Genomic DNA, 25,929 nt, shown 5'->3' with positions numbered 1-25,929 from the left:
TGGATAAAGCACTGGTCCTGGATTCAGGAGGACCTGAGTTGAAATCCAGCCTCAGACACTTGACACTTACTAACTGTGTGACCCTGGGCAAGTCACTTAACCCTCATTGCCCTGGAAGAAGAAGAAGGAGAAGGAGAAGGAGAAGGAGAAGAAGAGGAAGAAGGAAAGAAGGAAAGAAGGAAGGAAGGAAGGAAGGAAGGAAGGAAGGAAGGAAGGAAGGAAGGAAGGAAGGAAGGAAGGAAGGAAGGAAGGAAGGAAGGAAGGAAGGAAGGAAGGAAGGAAGGAAGGAAGGAAGGAAGGAAGGAAGGAAGGAAGGAAGGAAGGAAGGAAGGAAGGAAGGAAGGAAGGAAGGAAGGAAGGAAGGAAGGAAGGAAGGAAGGAAGGAAGGAAGGAAAGAAAGAAAGAAGAAAGAAAGAAAGAAAGAAAGAAAGAAAAGTAGACAGGTAGGAGAAGAGAACAGTCTCCAAAATCCAGAGAGTAAAGAATATGAAGGTGTAGAGAAAGGGTAGTTGATAGTTGCTGCCCAACATTCAGTCAAGTGTTGAGCTCTAAAGCTAGGTTGTAAGGCAATGAGAAGTGAGTAGGAGATGTGAAAGTCAAAGTAATGAAGGTAGATAACTTTTTAAACCAAACATTTCTACTTGAAAACATGATTGTGAAAATAGCAATAGTTACCAACCTTTGTATCTATTTTCCTAACTCTACAAAATCTTTATGAGAATAGTCTTCCCAAGCATGCAGAGAATCCTTAATGAGAATGGAATAGACTTTCATAATACTTTATAGCAATTGATTTTTTAAAAAATCATACAATTGACTGAAAAGTACAGAAACTATCAAATCCCTTTGTGATTATTATTTTTTTTTGTTTATGAAACTTTTGCTTTGACATTATAAAATGTCACTTTAAAGGCTCTCTGTCAATAAGGTATCTCTGATGCATGTAAAAATTATACAAGATTTCTTGGGAAATGAAACAATAGAGAGAACCTTGCTCAATGATCTTTGGATTATTAATATCAAATGAGACAAAAAATAGAGATGTATGCTCACCAAAGGTGTTTGTTACTGTCATGTAGATGGATGCAGACACCAAATAGATGAGAAATTCCCTATAGGTGATGAGATCCTCCAGATGCTCCTTTTTGCAGATAACATTGGGATTGTATCAAGCCTCAAAACATTGCAGAGACTCCTAAATGAAATTCATAGTCACTCAAAAGAGTTTAACCTAACTATTCACACAGGAAAAACTAAGTAGATGAAGAATGCCTATATTCCAGACTATAAGATGCAGTTGGTTGGACAGCCCATAGACTTTAGCCATCAGTACACATATCTTAAATAAACAGCCTACAGATCTTATCCATAGGTAAATATATCTCAAATAGATACTACAGATGGATAATGAACTGGGCTGAGAATTGGAGGAAAACAGAGGGTTGGATTGCATTTGGAGAATTGGACTATTCTTTTAATGACCCCGAAGTTTCTCTGTGAAACAAACAAAAAAACAACTCAACAACTTTTTAACACCAATATTTAGCTAATACCATATAGTAATAAAAAATCCTCATCTAAGAAGAACCAAAATTGAAGGTAGCCAAAGTGAATGAAGATATGAATGGTAAATGTGAGTAAGCTCAAGAATTATGGACAAGAATAGGCCAAAATATATATTATCAATGAGATTTGTGACTAGAAAAGAAGAACCAATCATTTAGAAAAATCAAGAGTTTGGTACCAATATATAGCAAAGACATTAAAGGAAATCACATTGAGCAGATCTCCTGTGAAGGATTTATCAGAGGACATAGACATGTCATACAAAAGAAGAAGATATGGATAGTTTGTTCTTTGCAGAGTTTGAGGAAGTATCCACACTGATGAAATCATGTTGAGAGATCTGTAGATATACCAAAGCAGTAATTCTCATATTGTGACCTAGGGACCCTTGGAGATTCCAAAAGATCCTTTTGCGAGTCTACAAGGTCAAAACTATTTTCATAGAAATACTAAGATGTGGGGCAGCTAGGTGCACCGGCCCTGGAGTCAGGAGGACCTGAGTTCAAATGTGGCCTCAGATACTTAACACTTACTAGCTGTGTGACCCTGGGCAAGTCACTTAACCCCAATTGCCTCACCAAAAAAAAAAAACCCAAACAAACAGAAATACTAAGATGTTTTAAATGCTAACATGGTAAATAACAATAGGAATAACTTGCATAACCAACAAAAAGTCTTTGGGGATCCTCAATAAATTTTTAATTTTAAGAGTATAAAGGGATGCCAAGACCAAAAACTTTGCGAACCACTATCCTGGAATACTGGGAAAGCAATATCTTTAAGTGGACTCTAAGGTCACATATGGCACCAAATAAGATGGGTTATGTCCCATTTTGTTCTGTTGTTTAGACTTTTTAGAGGTAATAGAATTTGAGCTATGGCTTCAAGAACTGTAGGCCTTGAACATGGGAAGAAGGCAAAAGAGGAGGAACAGGAGCAGCTCAGTGGTGCAGTGGATAAAGCACCGGCCCTGGATTCAGGAGGACCTGAGTTCAAATCTGGACTTGACACTTACTAGCTGTGTGACCCTGGGCAAGTCACTTAACCCCACTTGCCTCACCAAAGGAAAAAAAAAAGAGGAGGAACATCATTAGCAAAAGCAACGATGGGCATATAGTAAGAGACTCTAAAAATGTGATTATATTTATTAAATGGCTCATTCAGTTTTCAGTATGCCTTTATGTCAGCATGCATGAATACTGTGCTTTAGATCGTAAATTCTTGGAGGACAAGACCATTCTTCTAGTCATTCTGGTTTGCAACCTAAGAGCCACTTGAAACATGGCCCTCTCTCTTCCCCTATTCAGTTCATAGTGTTAATAATAGCACATTAATATGGAAATTTTGATGGTGACAATGTTCACAGTGATCATCTATAGTTTTTAGTCAATAATTTGTATATTTGAGAGGAGGATGACTGTGGGTGGTTATAGAACAGCCAACAATCGTACTTTTGATTCTCTTTCTTCTTTAACAAAACACTAGACATTCGACGTTCTTCCAGTTATCTGATCTGAGTTTGAAATAGAAATCTTACGAAGATTCCCTAGTCCTCATGGGAACTATTTTATTTGTGTTTTGCTGAGGTACTTGGCTAGGAAGTGTCACTCCTAGATGCCCCCAGTGAAAGCTGCCAAATGGAATGGGGTCTGGAACCTGAGGTCTTGGTTCTCTTCCTGTCTCAAGAATACTAGGGATAAAAAGCCCCAACCAAGGACACCTTACCAGAACATCTTGTGTCTCTATCTTCAGAAGGGTGGAGTTCTCAGCAGTGCAGAAATGTTCACAGTCTTGCCAAGTATTGCTCTCCTTAGAGAAACAGTAGCAATTATCCTTGTGCCATTTCCATTTCTTTGGGCAGGGGCTGCATTTGTGTTCTGGGAAAGAATCCAAACATTGTATTTATTTGATTTGTTTAGCTGTACTCTTCCCACTTTTTTTTAATGGAGTTTTCTAGGGAGGAGGGAGAATGAGTAAGAAGTGATGACGGGTATAGCTTATATTGAATTGCTTGAGTTCTGGGGCGGGGAGGGAGGGTGGAAGAGAATTTGGAACATAAAGTTTTTTAAAAATTGATGTCAAAATTTGTATTTACATGTAATTAGGGAAAAATAAAATTCTAAATTAACAAATAAAAAAGAAGTGATGATGACTTAAGAAAGGGGGAAAAAAGCAATGATAAAGAATTTTTTTCCTTTTTAGAGGAAAGAAATCAGTAAGTTCCTTCTCCACCAAATGATTGTCACCTCCCCCTTAAAGTTAGTATCTCAATCAGATATTCAATCAATCAAGAAGGCTTTATTAAATATTTCCTATGTGAATAATCAGTAGGGATACAAAGTTAAAAGTGAAATAGGCTCTGCCATCCAAGAGCTTACATTCTTTTTTTTTTTTAAGTAATACATGCTTTTATTTATAGTTTTGTGTTCCAATTTTTATCCTTCCTTCCATCCTTCCCCTACTCCCTCCCTGAGGTGGTAAGCAATCAGATATGGCTTATACATGTACAATTATGTAAAACATTACCATATTCATCATTTTGTATAAGAAAACTCAGGACGGGGCAGCTAGGTGGTGCAGTGGATAAAGCACCAGCCCTGGATTCAGGAGGACCTGAGTTCAAATCCAGCCTCAGACACTTGACACTTACTAGCTGTGTGACCCTGGGGAAGTCACTTAACCCTCATTGCCCCACACACAAAAGAAAAGAAAAGAAAACTCAGGAGCTTACATTCTGTTTTGCTATGATATGGATAAATGGCTTTTTTTTTTCCTATTCACTATATGTGTTCATTTTGGAAGTGGTATTAGGTAGGAAAGGGGTCAAACATTGGATATAGGGCTTGGGGGTTCCCTTCTCATAACAACCCAAATGACAAAGCAATTAGAAGTTATATGGAATCTGATCATATCCCCTAGATGGACAATATTTAAGGATACATATTGATACAATTCTAGTCCATACCTCTTTCTTTCTGAGGAAAGAAAAATAGCCTTTGGCCTCAACTTCCTGCTTCCCCTCTAGGCAGGAACAAAAATATCTCTTGGAGCAATTTGGAACTATGCCCAAAGGACTATAAAACTGTGCAAACACTCTGACCCAGCAATACCACTATTAAGTCTTTATCCCAAATAGATCCCATATATACAAAAATATTTATAGCAGCTCTCTTTGTGGTGGCAAAGAATTGGAAATCAAGGGAATGCCCATCAATTGGGGAATGGCTGAACAAGTTGTGGTATATGAATGTAATGGAACACTATTGTGCTGTAAGAAATGATGAGCAGGCAGATTTCAGAAAAACCTTGAAAGACTTAAGTGGACTGATGCTGAGTGAAGTGAGCAGAACCAGGAGAGCATTGTACACAGTAACAGCAACATTGTGTGATGATCAACTGAGACAGACAGCTCTTCTCAACAATACATTGATCCAAAACAATTCCAAAGAACTCATGATGGAAAATGTTCTCTACATCAAGAAAAAAAGAACTATAGATTCTGAATGCAGATTGAACCATACTGTTTCTACTTTCATTTTTGTTTTTGTTTCTTCTTTTTTGAGGTTTTTCCCTTATGTTCTGATTCTTCTTTCACAACACAACTAATGCAGAAATATGTTTAATGTGATTGTACATACATAACCTATATTAGATTGTTTTCTGTCTTGGGGAGGGGGGGAGGTAAGGGAGGGGAGGAGAACAATTTGGAACTAAAAATCTTATGAAAACAAATGTTGAAAACTATCTTTACATGTAACTGGAAAAATAAAACACTTTAATGATTTTTTAAAAATTAAAAATATCTCTTGGGAAATGGTGAGGGGAGAAAAATTTCAAGATGTCTAGTCTTCCTCCCTTCAAGCCACACACAATGCTAAGCCTTTGCAACATGTGGGCCTCTACACACGTGGGACCCACCACTTTCTTTCAGTATACTGCTAATCCAAGCTTTATCAAGCAGACAAACAACAGAGGACTTACCTCCAGTTTTGTTATAGAGCTCCCGACAGAGCTTTTTAGCCAGGTGCAGCAGAGTATCTGTGAGCTTCCTGTTCTGAGCCTGGAGAGAATGTAGTTGTCTAGAAAAGTTTCCCAACTTTTCTTCCTTTTGAGTGAGGATATCCCTCTGAGTGATTGAGAGTTGATTGATCTGAAAAACTGATCCATGGACATGGTCAGATTGTGTATTGGAAATGCCCCTATCATCTCGCTCTGTGTGTGTGTGTGTACCTACCAGCACAATCCTTGTTCTTACTAAATGCTTATATGGGTGGTGTAGATTGCCCCCTGTACTCTAGAACAGGGCTTCTCAAACTTTTCCCACTCACAACCCCTTTTTGCCTATGAAATTTTTACACAATCTCAGGTATATAGGTATATAAAATAGGTATACTGTAGCCAAATTTTATGACTCCCCATATTCAGTTACATGACCCCATATGGGGTCTCAACCCACAATTTAAGAAACTTTGCTTGAGGGGCATCTAGGTGGTGCAATGGATAGAGCACCGGCCCTGGAGTCAGGAGTACCTGAGTTCAAATCCGGCCTCAGACATTTGACTAACTGTGTGACCCTGGGCAAGTCACTTAACCCCAAATGCCTCACCAAAAAAAAAAAAAAAAAAAGAAACTTTGCTTGAGAATGGATTATGGCCTGGGGCAGGGATGAAACTTTGCTTGAGAATGGTTTATGGCCTGGGGCAGGGATGAACTGGTAAATGTTTAATATCTGGCTCTCTCTATGCATGACACACTCTCAAATTTAATCTGCATTTGTGTGTATAACATTTTTTTCTCCATCACTTTCTTTAAATATCAATTAATGGGGCAGCTAGGTGGCACAGTGAATAGAGCACTGGTCCTGGAGTCAGGAGGACCTGAGTTCAAATCTGACCTCAGACACTTGATACTACTGGCTGTGTGACCCTAGGCAAGTCACTTAACCCCAGTTGCCTCACCAAAAAAAAAACATCAATTAATAAACATTTGTTAAGCGCCTACTATGTGCCAAGTACTGTCCTAAACTAGGAATACAAAAAGAATGGAAAAGATAGTCCCTGCCCTCAAGGAACTTACAGTCTAATGGGGGAGATGCCATGCAAACAAATATATGCAAAGCAAGCTATATAGGGGGAGGGGAAGGAAATAATTAACAAAGGAAAAGCTCTAGAATTAAGAGGAAGGCTTCCAGTAAAAGATGGGTCTTTAGTTGGGGTCTAAAGAAGAGAAGGGAGGGTGGGAGAAAAATTTGGAACTAAAAATCCTATTGTCATGGGGCGCAGAGCACCCCAGAATTTCTCTGGGGCACACCGAGGAATCTTCTCCTTGAGAAACTAAACCAGAGGACAGATAACGCCTAGAGGAACCAAATCGGACTGAGCTAGCTTGGGATTCCTACCCTTCATTCCGGTCTCCCTTATCCTGGGGAGATAAGTTTGGGTGTGGCTTCGGCCTTTGTGTTCTGAGGAGGGATCCATAGCCACCCCTCACCCAATTCCTTTAGTCACTACCAGTGGGGGATGGTCCTCCACTGCTCACCCAATTCCCCCAGCTACCACCAGTGGGGGATGGTCCTCCCTCACTAAAGGAACTTTTCACGGGCAGATGGTCCACCCCCATCAGTCATCTATAAAAGTACCTTCCGGTCTCCTATTCGAGGAGATTTGGTACCTCTGAGCCATGTGCTTTATGCCAAATCTCCCCATGAAAAGTCTAAGGATTTCTTTCATGGTTTCCCTCCCCCCACCCTTCCCTTCCCTTGCTCCTAAATAAACTATCACCTTATTCTAACTACGTTTTGTGTGCAAGAGGGTGTAATTCTTTAAAGAGGAATTCCCAAGAACCCCAACCCCAACCCGTACCCCATTTTCCCCTATATCACTATGAAAACAAATTTTGGAAACTATCCTTACATGTAACTGGAAAATCATAAAATACTTTTATTTTTTAAAAAATTAACAGTTGGCTCTTTTGAGCCCCCTGGACTGTGGTGGTAAGGCTAAAAAATCTTGATCATTCCCATCTCAGGGCCAATCTTTGAACGATAGTAAAATCCTGAGTTGGAGTATATACTTACATTCAAGTCCTAACACTCCCAGTCCAATCAGCAACACCAGGCACAAACTCAACAGAATTAGAGCAGCTGGGCGCCAAGCTGGAGAAACGGTTGGGTATCCTAGGGAAACACAAAGAATCAAAGATCAAGAGAGCCAACCTTTTCTCCCCCTGGAACTAATTCAGCAATAATTAAACTCAATCAAACATTAAGTGCCTGTTACATGCCAGGCACTGGTAGAGTAAGAGAACATAAAACCAAATGGAAACAGTCTTGGTGCTCAAGGACAGTCAGTGATATGATAAAGCCTGTCATTGGATTCCTTAGCTTTAAGTAGTTATGGAGGCTAAAAGACACACATTTCTTTCCTGCATGAAGTCAGACCCTTTCCTAAGTCCCTCGAAGTCGCTAATTAAAATGACAATATGTACTTAAAAACAGCCCGGTGATCCTAGGCTCAAGAATAAGAGCTTTATCCTTAAGAGATCATCTAGTTAATCGGTCAATAAGCACCTACTGCACTCCAGGCACTAAACTAGACACCGGAAATACAAATAAAAAATTAGCTAGTCCTACCTTTAAGGATCTTCTATTCTACTTGAGAGGGACATAGGGATATGACCCTCCACTGAGATGGAAAGTGCCCCCCCTTCGGCCTAGTGATCTGATCTCAAAGTCTTAAAGCCCCTTAAAGTCCCCTATTTCTCTTTCTGTTTTTTCTCTAGAGAGAGGCAATAATGGGAAGCTACTATCCCCCTTTCTAAATATAGGCATATCAACTTAAAAATTGCTTCATAGGGTCCGCACTGAGACATTATGTAGATATGATAAATTGTTGCTGAAACATGAAATTTTGTAAAATAACCTATGGCTGAACCCCTGAGGTTGGGGCACTCTGACCCAGGAGAGAGACTTATCGCTGAACATCCCAGGAGAAAGATTTATTGCTGAACATATAGTATTAACCCAATTACTGCATTTTGCTCAAATTAGATGTCTGTAAAGAGTATAAAAACTGCTTGGTTTCCTAATCTCGCTGTGTCACACCTCCTGGTTGTCCCAGTGAGTGTGGTACACCTTTCTTTAAAAAGAAATAAAATCAGTGCTTTGGCCTCCTTTCTCCTCGAGTCTCGATTACAGGGGTCAATGGGTGTACTTCCCATCCCACTCATACTTTAGAGATGCTATAGAATCACAGGTAAGTTAATAGAGAATAGAAAAAAGTACAATGATAGGGAAGGACTGGAAATTTACAAATGGTGGGAATAAGAAAAGATCTCTTGAAAGAGACAGAACTTGAGTAGAAACTTTTCAAGGGAGGTTGGGGTTCCAGTAAATGAAGTCAGGAGAGAGCATTCCAGTTATGGAGAATTTCCTGTTCCAAAGTGGTGGAGAGAGAAAAACAGAATATTGCATACAAGGAATAGCAAACTGGGTGATTTGGTTGGGGAAATAGAGTGTATAAAATATACTAATGTACAATCAATCAACCTGTAAAGATAGGCTGGAGTCAAACTGTGAATAACAGAAATTTATATTTTAATGCAAAGGCAATGAGGAGCCACTTCAGTTTCCCGGGCAGAGGAGTGAAATGGTCAAACTTGCACTTTAGGAATATTAATTTGTCAGCTTGCTATATGGGCAACAGATTGGAGAGGAGAGGTAGATTATATATATTTCTTTGGGGGGGGGGTGGGCAGGGCAATGAGGGTTAAGTGACTTGCCCAGGGTCACACAGCTAGTAAGTATCAAGTATCTGAGGCTGGATTTGAACCCAGGTTCCACTGAATCCAGGGCCACTGTGCCACCTAGCTACCCTGAGATTATATATTTCCATCCAAATTTTGAGACCATTGTAATAGTCCAGACAAGGGGTGGTGAGGACTTACACTAGGGTAGTTTCTGTGTGAGTAGGGGTAAAGGGATGGATGTGAAAGATGTCAGTTGTAGTGGAATTCACAAGACTTGGTAACTAATTGCACTGCGGAGGTGTCTTAATCCCAATATTAAGATGAAAAGGTGAAGTGATTTGTTCAAAGATACCACATAGAAAGTAGGAGAGCTGAAGCCATAACCTCTGACTCCAAGTCATGCCATTGCTGTTGCCTGGTTTTGGTCAGTGGGGTGGAGAAAGTGAAACAAAATAAATGGAAGCCATTATCCCTGTCCTTTGAGAATTTGGATGCTAACTGGACAGAGACAACATAAACTAACTGCATTCATTGTGGGGTATGGGGGGGGCAAAATCTCTGGTTTTTCAGGCATAACCTTTCTCATGCCAGTTGGTTGGCTGTGCCCAAGCCCTATTTCCTCCTCCTCCCTAGTGCCCTCTCTCTCCTACCATGCCCCTTTTCTGAAACTTTCCACATCTGGAGTCTTATATGCCTATTAGCTTCCAAACTAGAAAAGTCTAGGTTCCCAGTAATTAGCTATGACAACAGAGGCAAGGAAAACAATAAAGAACACCACCCTTCCCCCCAAAACATTTTCATTACCTGGTTCCCTGAAATGCTGTCATGAGTACAATGACTATGGACTCAGAAGTCTCAGGAAAGGCCTAAAGAGACAATGAGTGGCCTCTAAAAAGGATATTGTACTTAGTACAGTAGCTAGCACATAGTAGGCACTTAATTCACTAACCAACTGGACTCCCTCCTCCTGCCATGGCTTGAAGGCCATCATACATAGGGTTCTTGGTAACCTGAAGCTTACTTTTTCTTTTTTTGTAAATTTTTTTATTCATTTTTTTTTTTTTAGTGAGGCAATTGGGGTTAAGTGACTTGCCCAGTGTCACACAGCTAGTAAGTGTTAAGTGTCTGAGGCCGAATTTGAACTCAGGTACTCCTGACTCCAGGGCCGGTGCTCTATCCATTGTGCCACCTAGCTGCCCCAGAAATATAAATAGGCAGGGTTTTTTTGTTGTTGTTTTTTTCATTTTTAACTCAAATACAAAATGAGAGGAAAAAATAAGAACATTTCCATGTACACAGCAGAACGTGAGAGGATGCAATATAAAATGATACATTTCCATTTCAAGAAAACCTATATAATAAATACTACACATTGTTTTTAAAACTACTCCATTTTTCTTTGCTTCCTTCTAGGTTTTCTTTTGTTTCTGCTGTACACTTATTACTTTTTTTTTTCCCCTCCCTACCATACTCCGACCAAAGAAGGCTACAGTTAAATAGCGATATATGCATATATATATATATACATATAAATACACACATAGACACATATACACTCATACTCATATATGTAAGATCTACCATGAATATTTCCACTTGGCATCTATTTCTCTGGAAGTAGATAGCGTTTTCCTTCATATGTCCAAGTCTTTCTATGTTTTTCCAAGTCAACCAGCTCATCATCCCCTATACCATAGCAGTATTCCAACACAATCACATCCTATCAGAGAAGTTGTCTATAAAAGTTTTCCCCCAATTTTCTGTATTCCTTCTATTTTTGGCTATGTTGGTTTTATTTTCACAAGAAGTTTTTAGTTAAAAATAATCTAAATTATCCATTTTACAATTCAACAATTCAACAATAATACTGCTGAATCTCCTTCCTTTAAATCTTTTTTCCCGGTTTCTTTAAAATTCCTGACCTTGGGGCAGCTAGGTGGCACAGTGGATAGAGCACTGGCCCTGGAGTCAGGAAGACCTGAGTTCAAATCCGGTCTCAGACACTTAACACTTACTAGCTGTGTGACCTTGGGCAAGTCAACCCCAATTGCCTCACCAAAAAAAAAAAAATCCTGACCTTTTGTTCCTCCAATGAATGCTATTATTATTTTTTTCTAACTCAGTAAGATAATTTTTTAGTAATTTAATTGGGATGACATTGAAGAAATAGATTAGTTAGGTACAATTGTCAGTTTTATTATATTGGCTTTACTCACTCAAGAACAATAAATATTACTTCAATTATTTAAATCTCACTTATTTGTATAAAATGTTTTATATTTGTGTTCTTTAGTTCCTGTGTCTGTTTTGGCAGGTATATTCACAGGTATTTTATAATGTCTAGTTATTTTAAATGATCCAAAACAATAATTGAATAATTTTGGTGACATATAGTTTCCCTACTTTTCTCTTTTGATTAAACCTATTTTATTTTTAACTCTGTCTGGGATCATGATCACTACCCCTGGTTTTTTTACATAATAAATTGTACTCCAGCCCTCTATTTTATCTTTGTGTGTATCTCTTATTTTTATTGTACTTCCTGAAAGCAATATATTATTGAATTCAAATTTGCAATCTGCTACCCATTTTTGTTTTATGGGTAAATTCATCCCATTCACATTCATAGCCATAATTACTTGTGTATTTCACTTCTATGTTTCCTCACTATCCTTCTCACCCTATATACCCTATTGCTCCCCACTCTTCTAATTTATTTCTACCTGCTACCTTCCTCTACTATTCCTTAACCTACCCACCTTTCTAAGAGTCCCTGCCTTATCTTCTCCCTACTCCCTGTCCCCCTTTTCAAGACTTCTTACATAGGTTTTATTTTTTTTTTCAGGCAGTGTCAGTTGAGAAGCATTTATGATGAACAGGAGAGCACTCATGCTAAAGTCTAGGGATACAAAGAAAGGCCTAAATTGAAACAGGTTCTTGCCTCCAAGGAGTTCACCTTTTCAAGGGATACTTAACATGGTCCATAACTATGTCATAGGTACATGGAGATACCTAGAAAGGTCCAGACAAGATATTTATATATAATGTAAAATCAAGGTAAACTTGGAGAGAAGATATTAATAGTATGGATAAGATTGGGGGGAAGGGAGTTAGGGGACTGGAAAATTCATCTTGCAAACAAATGGCAACCTGATGCTTAAAGGATGCCAGGAAAGCCATGGTAACAGAGGTAAGGAGGGAAACCACTGAGCTATGGGGAATAGCTGCTGAAAATGAGGAACAGCAAGTAGGTTAGGGTAGCTGGATTGTAGGTTAGTATGCCTACATTTAAGCATATAGGGAAAAGAGTAAAAGGTGAGAAGACTGGAAAAATAGAATTCTTCCACATTGTAAAGGGCTTTAAATACCACATAGAAGATTTTTTAAAAATTTGATCCTGGGTGTAATAGGGAGTCATTGGAGTTTATTGAATTGGAAGGAAGGCTCACATTGTAAGACTTGTATTTTAGGAAATATCGTTTTAGCAGCAGAATAGAGGGCAGTTTAGAGTTAGGTAGGGAGGCCAACTATTTGAAGACTGATCCAGCCAGACATATCTTCTATCTTAAGAACCTGGCAAAACTATTTGTATAATTCAATTAAGCCTGATGTTGTGGAATTTTGGCCTAATTTGCTCAGGGAATATTAATTTTCTATGTTGCAACGGAGCCCTGGTCTTTGGGATCTTTAATTTATGCCCCACAATAGTAGTAATAAGACTCCTTTCCTAGTGTTTTCTCTGGGACAGCAAAAAGAAATTCAGCATGTCTCTTAATTATATCCATAGGTGGGCCAAAGCTTTCCAGGATCATTTGGAGGGAATCCTCTTTCTCTGATTACATTTAGAGTTCATCCTTGTAGTTGAACATTTTCACCAACATGGCCCTTACAAGCTTTCCAAAGTAGCATAGTTTAGTTTGAATCTTTTCTCTTTGGGAAGGAGTACAGGGTCAGAATTTCTCTGACTTTCTCCCCCCTCCAATGCTTTTGTTCCCTCTGTTTTCTCCTTAGGCTGAGTTTAATGTTCTTCAAGATTGTTCCAAATGCCCTCAACTTTAATGAGGTCTCTCTCAAGGGGTTCCATCCCGGAACAAAGCGGCTTTTCATGTGCTGAAACTGCCTGGGAGGTGCCTCTGTTTGACTTGGCTTTAACTGGATTTTATTTTTTAGGAGGAAACTCCCATACTGTTTACCAAAGTATGTTTGGCAAAGAGGTATGGACAGGTCAAAGAACGATATAAACATCCCAAAGAATAATAATATGTGTGTATAAATAGTCCTTTCCTGTATCTCATTACTAAAAAAAAAAGTCTATCATCTGTCTGAAATTAGAAATATTTGAACTTTGTATAGGACTTGCCAAATATTGTGCTCTCCTGCATAGGCTTCTCAAGGTCATTTCCAGATACACTTAGAATCAGAGTGAGCGGGACATTATTGAAAGGAGGACTATGTGAAAGACCATAAGAATATCTACCCTACCTGCCCACACGTTGTAGGATAATTTCCTCAGGCTTTAAATAACAAATACATTTGAATTCTAGAATTGGACTTATTTTGTATTTGTAGTGAGATCATGCTAGATTGGCCCTCTCCAGGTCAGCTTCAAGCACCCACAATATGGAATCTAAGGAGGGGCAGCTAGATGGTGCAGTGGATAAAGCACCAGCCCTGGATTCAGGAGAACCTCAGTTCAAATCTGGCCTCAAACACTTAACACTTACTAGCTGTGTGACCCTGGGCAAGTCACTTAACCCTCATTGCCCTACAATCAATCAATGAATAAATGAATGAATGGATGGATGGATGGATGGATGGATGGATGGATGGATGAAAAAATAAATAAATGGGGGCAGCTAGGTGGCACAGTGGATAGAGCACCGGCCCTGGAGTCAGGAGTACCTGAGTTCAAATCCGGCCTCAGACACTTAACACTTACTAGCTGTGTGACCCTGGGCAAGTCACTTAACCCCCATTGCCTCACTAAATAAATAAATAAATAAATGAAAGAATGGAAAGATAGATGATAGGTAGATAGATAGATGATAGATAGATGGATGAATGAATAAATGAATGATGGATGGATGGATAAATAGATGTTAGATAGATAGATAGATAGATAGATAGATAGATAGATAGATAGATAGATAGATAGATAGATAGGAAATCTAAGATGGGGCTGCCATTCATTAGTGGAATATCCAAATGTCAGAAGCCCATGCAGACTAGTGTTTGAATGCAAAATTCCATCAGGAGCTGCAAACTTGGACAAGAAGATGGAAGAAAAAGAGAGCCATATGGAAAGAGGAGTTTGGTGTATCCTTGAGCTTGTTAAGGGTTAAAATTCTAGCTAGTCTGTCTAAAATATCTAATGAGTGGTCGCCAATAAATTATAAGCTTTAGCAAGAGTTAGGCTTTTAAGCATTTATTAAGGAAAACAAGAATTTGGTAAAGAGAGAGAGAAAGGCCTAGATTCCTATCTATTAAAGGGAGAGCACATTTCTCGCTCCGCTCTCCACCAGAGTCCAAAGGAAAGAGAGCGAGCCTGAGCGCCAGTCTCTTCCTTCCTCCTCCCACTAGCCCGCGTCACTTCCTGACTCCTGGTCTTGCCCTCAAAGACCTTCCCTTCATGGGCAGAACTCTTATACAGTAAGTATCCAGCAGGTGGCGTTATTCCAATCGTTACAAGCTGTTGTAAGAGAAGTGCAATAATGGGGTGCTTCAATGTTAAAGGACACTGGACAGGAGATATTGTCATGGCAACTGCACTTGGTTCATCCAAATTCAAAAGACAAGGGCCCATGAGCTCTGCTATGCATGGAAAAAGCTGCCAGCCCCAAATTGAAATCAAAGCCAACTAAAGGTTTACAATCAACTTCAGAGACCATCACTAAGAGGAAACTGGGGGATGATGAATAGTTCCCTCATCTCATTTACCTATGCATTGAGAGCTAGTTTCTTTATCCCCTTCTAAGTTTTCCCCTGAAATTTTTTTTTCTTCTATCAGGAAGTATAAAAAGTTTAATTTCTTCGCATATGGAGAATGGGGGCATGGCATGGCAGAGGATAATTACACTACTTCAATCTCCCTTTCTATTTATGACTCCATTAAATGATTTTACTATTGGTTTTGTTATTGTTGTACAGATGGAGGTTTGGATCTTAATCTGAATAAATTTACACACAACCTCCCCCCAAAAAAATGCACCTGGAAAAAGTAATAAAGGGCTTCAGAATTAGAATTCTCAGAACTTTCAAAGATCCAGTTGTTAGACATGGAAGATATGTTATTGATAGACTTTCTGACAATTGAGTAGTTAATCCTCATTAGACTTCACCCATTACCAGGGCCATTAGAGTCAATGGGCAGATATGCTCATGGTCTTCCTCACAGTTCTCCACCAAAATCCCACTCATTCTAATATTCACCATGATGTAGAGAAGACCTTGAAAAGATCATTCAAGTAAAGTACAATTTCCTAAAGGTCCTATACTAAGTGGAATTGCTTCTGTTACAGACCATGTGTTCAAATACTAGCTTAGCTAAGATGAAGAACAACTTTACACCAAGTTGACATAAATGATTTTTCCCCCTCAAATCACCTCACAAATCCACTGATGTGCATCACTGGGACAAATATGCTGACAATGAAATCAAAACTCTTTTGAATTGTTTAAGTATCTTCACTACTCCTTTGTAATGTAGGGGGGATCTCTGTCTATTTGTCCCTTTTATTTTTTTAATAATAAACTTTTTTATTTATAGTTTGGGGTTCCAATTTTTATCCCTCTTTCCCTCCCTCTCCTCCCCCCTCCCTGAGGTGGCAAAGAATCAGATATGGATTATACATGTCCAATTATGTAAAATATTACCAAATTTGTCATTTTGTACAAGCAATCTTGATTTTTTTTTTAAATGAAAGTGAAAAATAGCATGCTTCATTCTGTTCCATCAATATCAGTTCTTCTTTGCAGGTGGATGGCATGTTTCATCAATAGTCCTTTGGGATTGTCTTGAATTACTGTATTATTGAGAATAATCAAGTCATTGGCAGTTCCTCATCAAACAATATTGTTGTCTCTATGTACAGTGTTCTCTTGGTTCTGCTCATTTCACAATACATCATTTCATACATATCTTTCCAGGCCTTTCTGAAGTCCTCTTGCTTGTCATTTCTTATAGCACAATAATATTCCATCACCATCATATACCAGTTTGTTTAACCATTCCCCAATTGACGGGCATTCCCTCAATTTCCAATTCTTAGCCATCACAAAAAGAGCTGCTATATTTTTGTACAAATAGGTCTTTTTCTCTTTTGGGTTATATCCTTCGGATATAACCCAGCAGTGGTATTGCTGGATCAAAGGGTATGCATAGTTCTAAAGCCCTTTGGGCAGAGTTTCAAATTGCTCTCCAGAATGCTTGGATCTTTTCACAATTCCACTAACAGTGGATTAGTGTCCCAGCTTTCCCACATCCCCTCCAACATCCAATTCATTGTCCCTTTTAGAGATGGAGAAAATACAAAGAGGAACTTCACCACAAATCACATAGCAGATTGGTGGCCAAGCTAGATTTTCGAGTTTCTTGTCTTGTGCTTTCTCTACAATAGAGCAAATATTCATCTTCAAAGGGAAGTGAGGATTGAACTTTCTGTACTGCCAATAACATCAGAAAGGTAGAGTAAGCCCCTTGAAAGGCTGTGGTCATTAGTCTTCTCCTTGACTATGTGTGAGTATTGGCTCTCATTTTTGTATTATGTCTGACCCCTATGCTGCCTAGTGAATATACTTTTGTTTTTCTTCCAAAATAAATGTTTTTCTTTTGGGGAGATTCTCAGATTTTATTTATTTTTTCTTTAATCTGCATATGTGGAATAGAGTGAACACACCCCATGCCTGACTGAGCTGGTCACAACAGATTGATCAAAATGTAGTTCCAAATCATCATTCCTTCTATATGCATAATAAATAAATAATCAATCAAGAATAAAATTCTATCTACAAATTTGGTATTACTTACAGAAGAATTCCTACATGATTCAAATGATGGGGAAGAGGGAAAAGGAGAGGGCCAGAAGCAGGAGGGGAGGTTAGGCCTGTTCAGATGGGCTCTATAGGAACAATGAATGAGAGTTGCAAAGGATCAGTTTTAGAACCATGAAAAAAAAATGGAATGGGCTGACTCAGGCAGTAGTGGGTTCTCCTCCACTAAAAATCTTCATGAGAAGGTTAGATGACCACTCATTTAGGATATTGTAGAGAGGATTCCTATCCAGGTAAGGATTGGATGAGATGACTTCTCTGATTGCTCCTGACTCAGCTTCTGTGTTCTGGAAAAAACTACAAATTCTCCACACCAGTGTTTCACCTCAGAGCCGACTTCACCATTTATTCATTCACCAGATGCTTACTTTATAAGGTCTACCAATTTGGGATTCCATTCAAGTGAATATATAATATAATAACGGAATCTATTATAATGAGTAAAATATATTATATTGAATTATACTGAGTATAATATAATAACTGGATATAATAAACAAAATTAATTTCTAAAGTACCAAAGTTATCTCACATTGAGGTGATTTTATCTAGTGACATGCTAGAACCAGCTCATTGTATTTATACCTGGAGGGGAGGAAGCTAACAAAGCAGAGCTTGCCTGATTATTTTGTTGATTATCTAAGACAATTATGGAGAAAATATTAGTAATGCAGATTAAACTCCAAAGTATGTTATATATACTTTTTTTTTCCTGGAGAGGCAGTTGTTAAATATTTACCAGTATGCCTCTGACTTTACCTTTAAAATAATTTCCCTACATAGGAGCCATAGAAAGGCTCCAATATACTATCAGCTTCTCATAGATCACATGATTTTAGAGTTGTAATGGCCATTAGAACTCATCTAAGAGGTTTAAGAGAGAAATCATGAGATAGAGGAGAGAAGATTAGAGTTTGAGTTAAGAAAAAACTCAAATTCCACCTTTGACACCCCCTGTATAACTAATATTACTTCAGTTTCCTGATCTATAAAATGATGATAATGGCCCTTGAAGTACCTATTTCGTGGGGATGTTTGTGGGGCTCCAGTGAGAGAATATATGTAAAATGCTTTGCAAACTTAAAGTTTGCAGAAAGAATGTCAACTATTTATGATGGGGATGATGATACTGATCAAGTCCCATGCTCTCTTTTTAGAGATGAGGAAACTAAAGAGAGATTAAGTGATTAGTTTCACATCACACATCAGAAGAAATTGATTTCCCCTTTGTCTGCCCTCCTTATCTAGAGTGTCAATGAGCCTCCTATTTGCAGTAGGGGCAGAAATCATGCAATAGGTTCAAAAAATGCTGATTGAATTTTGCAATACCCTCGTCTTGCTTCCTGTTTTTTCTTCTTGACATCCATCCTTCAGAGAAAGATAAAAGTGACTGAGGTCATCAGGATGCACATTAACAGGTACAGATACTACAACCAGTACTGTCCAGATGTGGAGAGAAAGAATGGGGGTGTGGGTGGAAGCAGATGGAGAGGGAAGCTGGTGCATCCAGTTCATATTTTGAACCTGAGCCATGGACTTGCTTTACCTAGAACCAGTGAAAACTAGGTGCTAGAATTCAGGTAATTTCCTCCATATTTCTGTAAACCAACAGTTATAAAAGTATGATTCTCTGAGACCTATTCAAAGGGTCTGTAATGAAAAAAAATATTTTCATAATGATACTAAGATATTATTTGCCTGTTAAAGATGATGTGCTGGTAAATATTTAATGACCAGCTTTCCATAAAAGAACAGATACTGATGACACACTTTTTAATTCAATCTATATTACTAAGATTTTCCCATCATTTAAAAAATCAGAAATACAATAAATAATACCCTGATTTGTAGTGTTTGCCAGTTTATGGGGGGGGCAAGTGTTCATAAACAATTTGCTGTTAGAATTGAATTGGCTCCAGCACACCCCTTTCTATTAAAATACTCCTCTGCTTGCCAACTACATATCTGTGTAAGGTCAGATTTCCTTCATATGCTTCAACCAAAATGTCATATCACCCCCCAAGACTGAATGCAGAAGAAGATAGAAGAATTGAACTGTCTTCTATTAAGTCAAACATTAAAGAGATTTGCAAAAATGTGCAGAACAATGCCACCTTTTTCACTCAACTTTTTTGTTTTGTAAAATAGTTTTTCATTGAAATGTTACTTATGTTAACATGATGGGTTTGTTATTGCTACTTTTAAATGAATTAATAAATATTTTAAAACTTAATTTTAATGTTTAATATAGTAAACATCAATAGATATGACCCACATAAAAAAATCTTTGGGTTTCTCAGAGTTAAGAAATATTGCTCTAAATTCATGTATTTTAGATAAGAGGAATGGAATACTTTACCCCTGCCTATTTGATATGGAATAAGAGTGCACTGATTGTGAGAATTTCTCATCTGTACAGAAGATATGAGAGAGGGGAAGGTGCAACAAAGTTAGTTTATATATTTGCTTTACGTTTATGCCCATGTCATTAGAACCTATATTATCACTGCATCCTTTAGTAACTTTATTGGGAAGCCACTTTGGAGAGTAACATTTAACTGAGTTGGGGCTCAGAGCTAAATACAGAGAGCAGGTTTCATATTTTAGTATTTTGAGCAATAAGACCCAGCCAATGAAGGGTTGATAGAAACTATCAAAGTTTTTGTCATGGATTTGGTAGTGGTGATGAGCCTCTGGCTAGGTGTTTTTAAGCCAAAAACTCTTGTGGCCAATGGGAATACTGCAGTCTCTTAGGAAATGGTTATCCTTCAAGATAGCACCCGAGAGTAACTAATAAGGTCAGGAATGCTATTTAAGTAGACCACCGCCATGTGGACAACTTAGACATTTAAATTAGCTATCTGAATTCCACTGATGGAGACAGCATCCTGTGAGCTTAAGGGAGGCAAGTACTCAAATCATATAACTAAAGGACCCCAATATGTGGATCAATGTCATGCAGGCAAAAAAAAAAAAAGCTGATATTCAAATCTAAATCTTATAATAAGCAGGTATTTCTGACTAATCTATAGGTTGGGGTATATGAATTTTATGTATTAGCAATTGTTGCAAATTCCTGAATCTGGTGAAAGTGATTTTAAGAAAATTCATCTGGCAGGAGTATAGAGGATAGATTGGAATAAGTAAAGACTAGAGTCGAGAAGACTTTAGCTAAGAGGCTATATTCATGGTTGAGGTGTGAGGTCAAGAGGGCTTGAATCAGGGTAAAAACAATGGAAATGGAGAGGAACAAATAGATAAAGGAGCTATTTTGAGAAAAGAACAATATAACTTGGTGGCATATGAGAAACTGTTATTGTTTGTCATTCATTCTCAAAGAGGACCATGATAACAGGGTGATGTCATGACTTGAACTGAATTGGATTTAAGTTAGAGGGGGCTGTGTAAGGCCACCAAACTCACTCTCTCCTCCAGAGCCATCTGAGTCTAGTGGCAAGATATAGATCAGGACAAGAGGGCTCCAGATGTTTTTAAGGCAGTTAGGGTTGGTTAAGTCACTTGCCCAGGGTCACACAGCTAGTAAGTATCTGGGATGAGGTTTGAGCTCAGGTCCTCCAAACTTCAAGGCCAATGTTTTATCCACTGCACCCCCTAGCTATCCATATGAGAAGTAAAGGATGAAGAAGGAGTAGTCAAAAGTAAGAGAAGGGAATCTAGCCTGGGAGACAAGAAAAATTTTAGTCATTGATAGAAATGAGGAATTTGGGTTGAAGATTGATTTGGGGGAAGTGTTGATAAGTTTAGTTTTGAACAAAGTTGAGTTTGAGGTAATGGGGAAACATCAAAATTTTCATACTAGAAAATATATATAGCCCTACATTGTAATGAAGATAATACAAATGTTTTAGAACTGGGAGTTCTGGGCAGCTAGGTGGCACAGTGGATAGAGCACCGGCCCTGGAGTCAGGAGTACCTGAGTTCAAATCCAGCCTCAGACACTTAACACTTACTAGCTGTGTGACCCTGGGCAAGTCACTTAACTCCAATTGCCTCACTAAAAAAAAAAAAAAAGAACTGGGAGTTCTGAGAAGAGTTGTCATCATCTCCTTCACAACACAGGGCTATAGGGCATCAGATTAGAACTACAAGAAGAAAAAAAAAACCCATGTAGCTTTGGAAATCTTCAACACTGAGGTAAAAGTCGAAACCTTAACAATAGATGAGGTTTGGGGACTGAATCCAAAGAAAGAAGAAGCAGCTGGGTAGAGTGCTGTATTTTGGAGTTAGGAAGGCCTGAGTTCAAATCCTGATTTCCACATTTACAAGGTTTTGTGACCCTAGGAAAGTTACTTAATGTCAACATGTCTCAGTTTCCTCATCTGTAAAATGGGAATAATTATAACACCTACTTCACAGGGATGCTTCAAGGACTAAATGAGATAACACATGTAAAGTATTTTGCAAGCCTTAAAGTGCTAGCTACTGTTATTAAATGGCAAAAGGAAGAAGTACCACCTTCTTCCTATTACAACTAATATTATTTTAAAAAACTAATCCCTGATAATACGTTCAAGGTGTCCAGGGACAATAGTTCTATTATAAGTGAATTACTCAGTTACCCAGTGAAATCCCTGAACCTTATTTTTGTAGCCAATTCTTTCTAGATCTTTTTTCTTTCTCTTTTTAAAAAAATGTAAATAGTATTTTCCCCAATTGCATGTAAAGACAATTTTTCACTTTTATAAGATTTTGAGTTCCAAACTTTTCTCCCTTCCTCCCTCCCCCTTCTCCCCAAGGCAGCAAGCAATCCGATATAGGTTACATATGTTTCCAAAAAAAAAATTGTTTTAATTGTACCATTTTTCCCTAAATAGTGCTAATATTGCCTGAACTTAGAAACATAATTATTAGTTATAGGTGCAGAGGGTGAGGTTTTTATGTCCAGATGTTTGTCTTCAAGATATGTTCTCTAGCCTCCACTCCCTGAATCATTAGCCTTTCGGTTTGAATGAGACGGGAAGGTGGGGCAGGTTTCCTACACTGCTCCTCCCACCTCTCTGTCCCTGCCATCCCAGCAGCAGGAATTTGAACACTGTGTTCCCTGATAATGCTAATGCTTCCCTTAAATAACAGGAGCTTCGACACTTAATACTTACTAGCTGTGTGACCCTGGGCAAGTCACTTAACCTCAATTGCCTCACTTAAAAAAAAAAAAAACCACACACACACAAAAAATAACAAGAGCTTCTATCTCTTTTCTGTGCTAGCTTTGAAAGCAGAAAGACTTGAGTTCATATTACTCTGATATTATGTGACTATGGACAATTTGCTTAACTTCCGGACATAAGTTTCCTCAGATGTAAAATGGGATCCCTATCCTTACTGCCTTGCAGGGTGATTGTGGGGCTCAAAGAAGAAAATCTGTGTAAAATGACATTAAAGCTGGGGGCAGCTAGGTGGCACAGTGGATCAAGCACTGGCCCTGGACTCAGGAGGACCTGAGTCAAATCTGGCCTTAGACACTTGACACTTACTAGCTGCGTGACCCTAGGCAAGTCACTTAACTAACCTTCATTGCCCCACCCCCCAAAAAAACCCCACAACAATAAAAAACACACTAAAGCATCTATAAATGTCATTGTTGTTCTAGGAAAAGGGTCTGGACTTGTGTTTTTTATTGGCACAGAGAACTCCCAATTTGAGGAAATTAACACTACTAATGCAGGTTGCTATCTTCTTTTCAAGTCTTAGAAAGCACAGGAGCTAGTGACTTACCCAAGGTCACGCAGCCAATATGTATCACAGGCAAGACTTGAATTCTGTTCCAAGACCAGTTCTCTATCCACTGAGCTGAACTGTCCTCTTGTTACTATTTTTGTTTTTACAACAGTGAGGGAATGGGATTAGCCAATGAGCCCTGTCCTTTTAAGGACATGGCAGGTTTAGATGATATAATCCTATCATGAGCTTTGGAGCATATGGGGACTTTGTGTAAATGGTTCTGGTCTGCTAACCATCTGATGAAGACAAGCCTTTTTGATTGGTTGTGGAGCTGAAGCAGGTTGCATTCAAAAGGCATTAACTGACCCAAATGAGTTCTCCTTTTTCCAATCTGGCTACCATTTGAGTAAGTAGGTAGGCCTCTAAGGCACAGGGAAGGCTGGAAGAAGTCACTGTGCCTTGTTAGTACCTTTTCAATGCACTCTAGTTCTAGCTTCACAGCCAATTTAAGAAGCTTTTCACCATAGAACTAGGAGACCAGAACCACTCCCAGAAAGTCCATGCATGCTCCAAAGTCCACATAGACATAACATCAATTAATCATGCTATGCATGCTCATAAGAATCAGGCTTATTGGCCAATCTCACTCTCTTATTTCAGTAGTAGTGGTGTTAGTAGTGATAGTGATGGTGGTGATGGTGGTGGTGGTGGTGGTGGTGGTAGCAGCAGCAGCAGCAGCAGTAATTCCCACACAGATCTAATTCTGTATAAGAATCCAGGAAAACAAAACAATGCTACTCTATTGCTCACATCCTATGGCTACAGAAACTGTCACCAACCAGGCCCCCACCTATCTAGAGAATGTCTAGAGGACTGGAAATTCCCAGGGGACATTTCCAGAAAATGGTACTATTAGGGAAGGAAATTGTAATTAGAACTGGAAAAGAGCCTGTATAGGGATTTTGTACAGATGTGACACCAAGAATAACATTAAAGAATATTAAAATGTGAATAACTAAGTGGAGGAGGAAAAAGGAGAATTTTCAGCCAAAAGGTGCCAGTGCCCCCAAAGTACCATTATGATTACAGGACAAATATGGATAAGTTTCAGGGGGAATGGAGAAGACCCTTTAAATGAAAAGAGATAAGGCTGGAAGTTGTATGAAACTTGGGAGAGGAAAGAAAGATGGGGGTTTGGGCAAACTATAATATAATGGATACAATATAAATTATAACACAAAGCGAAACATTTGAAATGGATTAGAAATTAGGGAGTGAGTTCATGTCACAGCCTAAGCATGAATTGGTAGAGAATAAAATTTCCCTTGCCTCAGTTTTTCTTTTATAAAACTAAGAATAAAAAAAAAAATAGGAAGAACAATCCTAAAATGAAAAGACCTAATCAACGTTTTAAAGCAAAGACAATCACGAATAAATGCTCCTATACTAATAGAATTAAGGGGCTTAGTGAATCTGGTGTGCTTGCAAATTGAGTGTACAGAACCAGATTTAGAATACACGACTTTTATCTTCAAAGCCAAGGATAGTGTTTCCCTTTTGAAACCATTAAGTCAAGTGAAAAAAAAAAATCCAGGTAGGAGGTAGCTTTCATAGTACAATTTTCAAGTTAGCCACATTGCAAGGAAAAGTTTCTACCAATTCAGACCATTGGGATATATGATCAATCTCATCTCTTTCAGTCACAAATTTTCTTTGACCCAAGGTTTCACAGTCTCTCTCTCTCTCTCTCTCTCTCTCTCACACACACACACACACACACACACACCACAGTATAGCATAAGAGAAAAAATACATAAGTGACCCAACAATGCCTTCCAGCTCGCTATTTTTGATCATATGTACATAAATACCTATGTATGTCAAAATGCCACCAGTTCACATATAATAGATATGTAGAATGCATAAAAACATACTCAAGTGAACCCATAGCAATATAATTACTCACAAAAGCTTTGCTTCTTCCTCACCCCAAGCGGTACACACTCTGTTTCTCTTTTGCATTGACCAAGTGATAAAGAACATTGTATCAATATCTTTGGCCTATTTGGCCAAGGCTGGAACTGACCACCGGGGCTGACCTTACCTGTGTTCTTGCTCTCTGGTCTCTGAGAAATGGTGAGGGCTTGGGAATGCAGGCTTAGGGTGGTCTCCCCATCATCATCCAGCATATCCAATGTACTGTTGTACTTTGCCTGCATCTGAATCCTTCGAGATGAGCAACAGCTACAGTGTTTATTCTCCAGCTGCCCAGGGTTTTGGGAGGCAGATCGATGCTGCATGAGAAGGAAAAAGCATTCCCAATGTGCTTCTGGCTTCAGTTGCTGAGGAAGTCACCGGCCCCTGTTCCTGAACACAGAGGCCCAGCCCTTCTCCTGTGTACTTGTAGCAGTCAGAGGGAATGCCAAAAGTCAAGCTGAGGGGAAATCTTTTTTTCCTGTTTGGTCCATCCCTTACCAAGCACTCAGTGAGGGAGATGACCATCTTGGGACATTTTTGTTTTTCAATTTTTCCCCTTGATGGTAAAGGGATTGTGAAATTTCATTCTTTTGCCATAACAGATTGACCCTCTCAGACACCATAGCTGTGGGGTGGAGAGGAAGGTTCTACATTGTTGGTGCTCACAGGGAACATTTGAAACAAAAGGGCAAGTAAGTCTCAAGACACTTTGACAGTAAGTCAGTCAACAAGCATGTAGTAGGTTTTTTCTTTCCAAGTACTACACTAAGCTCTGGGGATGAGAGAAAGGCAAAAACACCCCAAGGAGCTCACATTACAACGAGGAGGAAAACACGTAAAAAAATATATATACATGGCGGGGGGCAGCTAGGTGGCGAAGTGGATAAAGCACTGGCCTTGGATTCAGGA

At 38.8% G+C, this 25,929-nt stretch overlaps 1 protein-coding gene across 1 annotated transcript in view; it reads right to left on the bottom strand.

The window, feature by feature from the left end:
* The window catches only part of CLEC1A (C-type lectin domain family 1 member A), a 32,664-nt gene extending 7,239 nt beyond the window's left edge, over window positions 1-25,425 (bottom strand). Inside the window, exons 1-4 of the mRNA XM_043968175.1 lie at window positions 25,148-25,425; window positions 7,643-7,741; window positions 5,548-5,724; window positions 3,292-3,443 (exon numbers count right to left, since the gene is read on the bottom strand). Coding sequence (XP_043824110.1) covers window positions 3,292-3,443; window positions 5,548-5,724; window positions 7,643-7,741; window positions 25,148-25,343 — 624 coding nt within the window. The 5' untranslated portion in view covers window positions 25,344-25,425. The remainder of the gene's footprint in view (window positions 1-3,291; window positions 3,444-5,547; window positions 5,725-7,642; window positions 7,742-25,147) is intronic.
* Window positions 25,426-25,929: the final 504 nt, after the last annotated feature.

The sequence above is a fragment of the Dromiciops gliroides genome, chromosome 5 (assembly GCF_019393635.1).
Source record: "Dromiciops gliroides isolate mDroGli1 chromosome 5, mDroGli1.pri, whole genome shotgun sequence".
Taxonomy (NCBI): domain Eukaryota; kingdom Metazoa; phylum Chordata; class Mammalia; order Microbiotheria; family Microbiotheriidae; genus Dromiciops; species Dromiciops gliroides.
The sequence above is the reverse complement of the archived record's forward strand: the minus strand, read 5'-3'. Positions and strand labels throughout refer to the sequence as shown.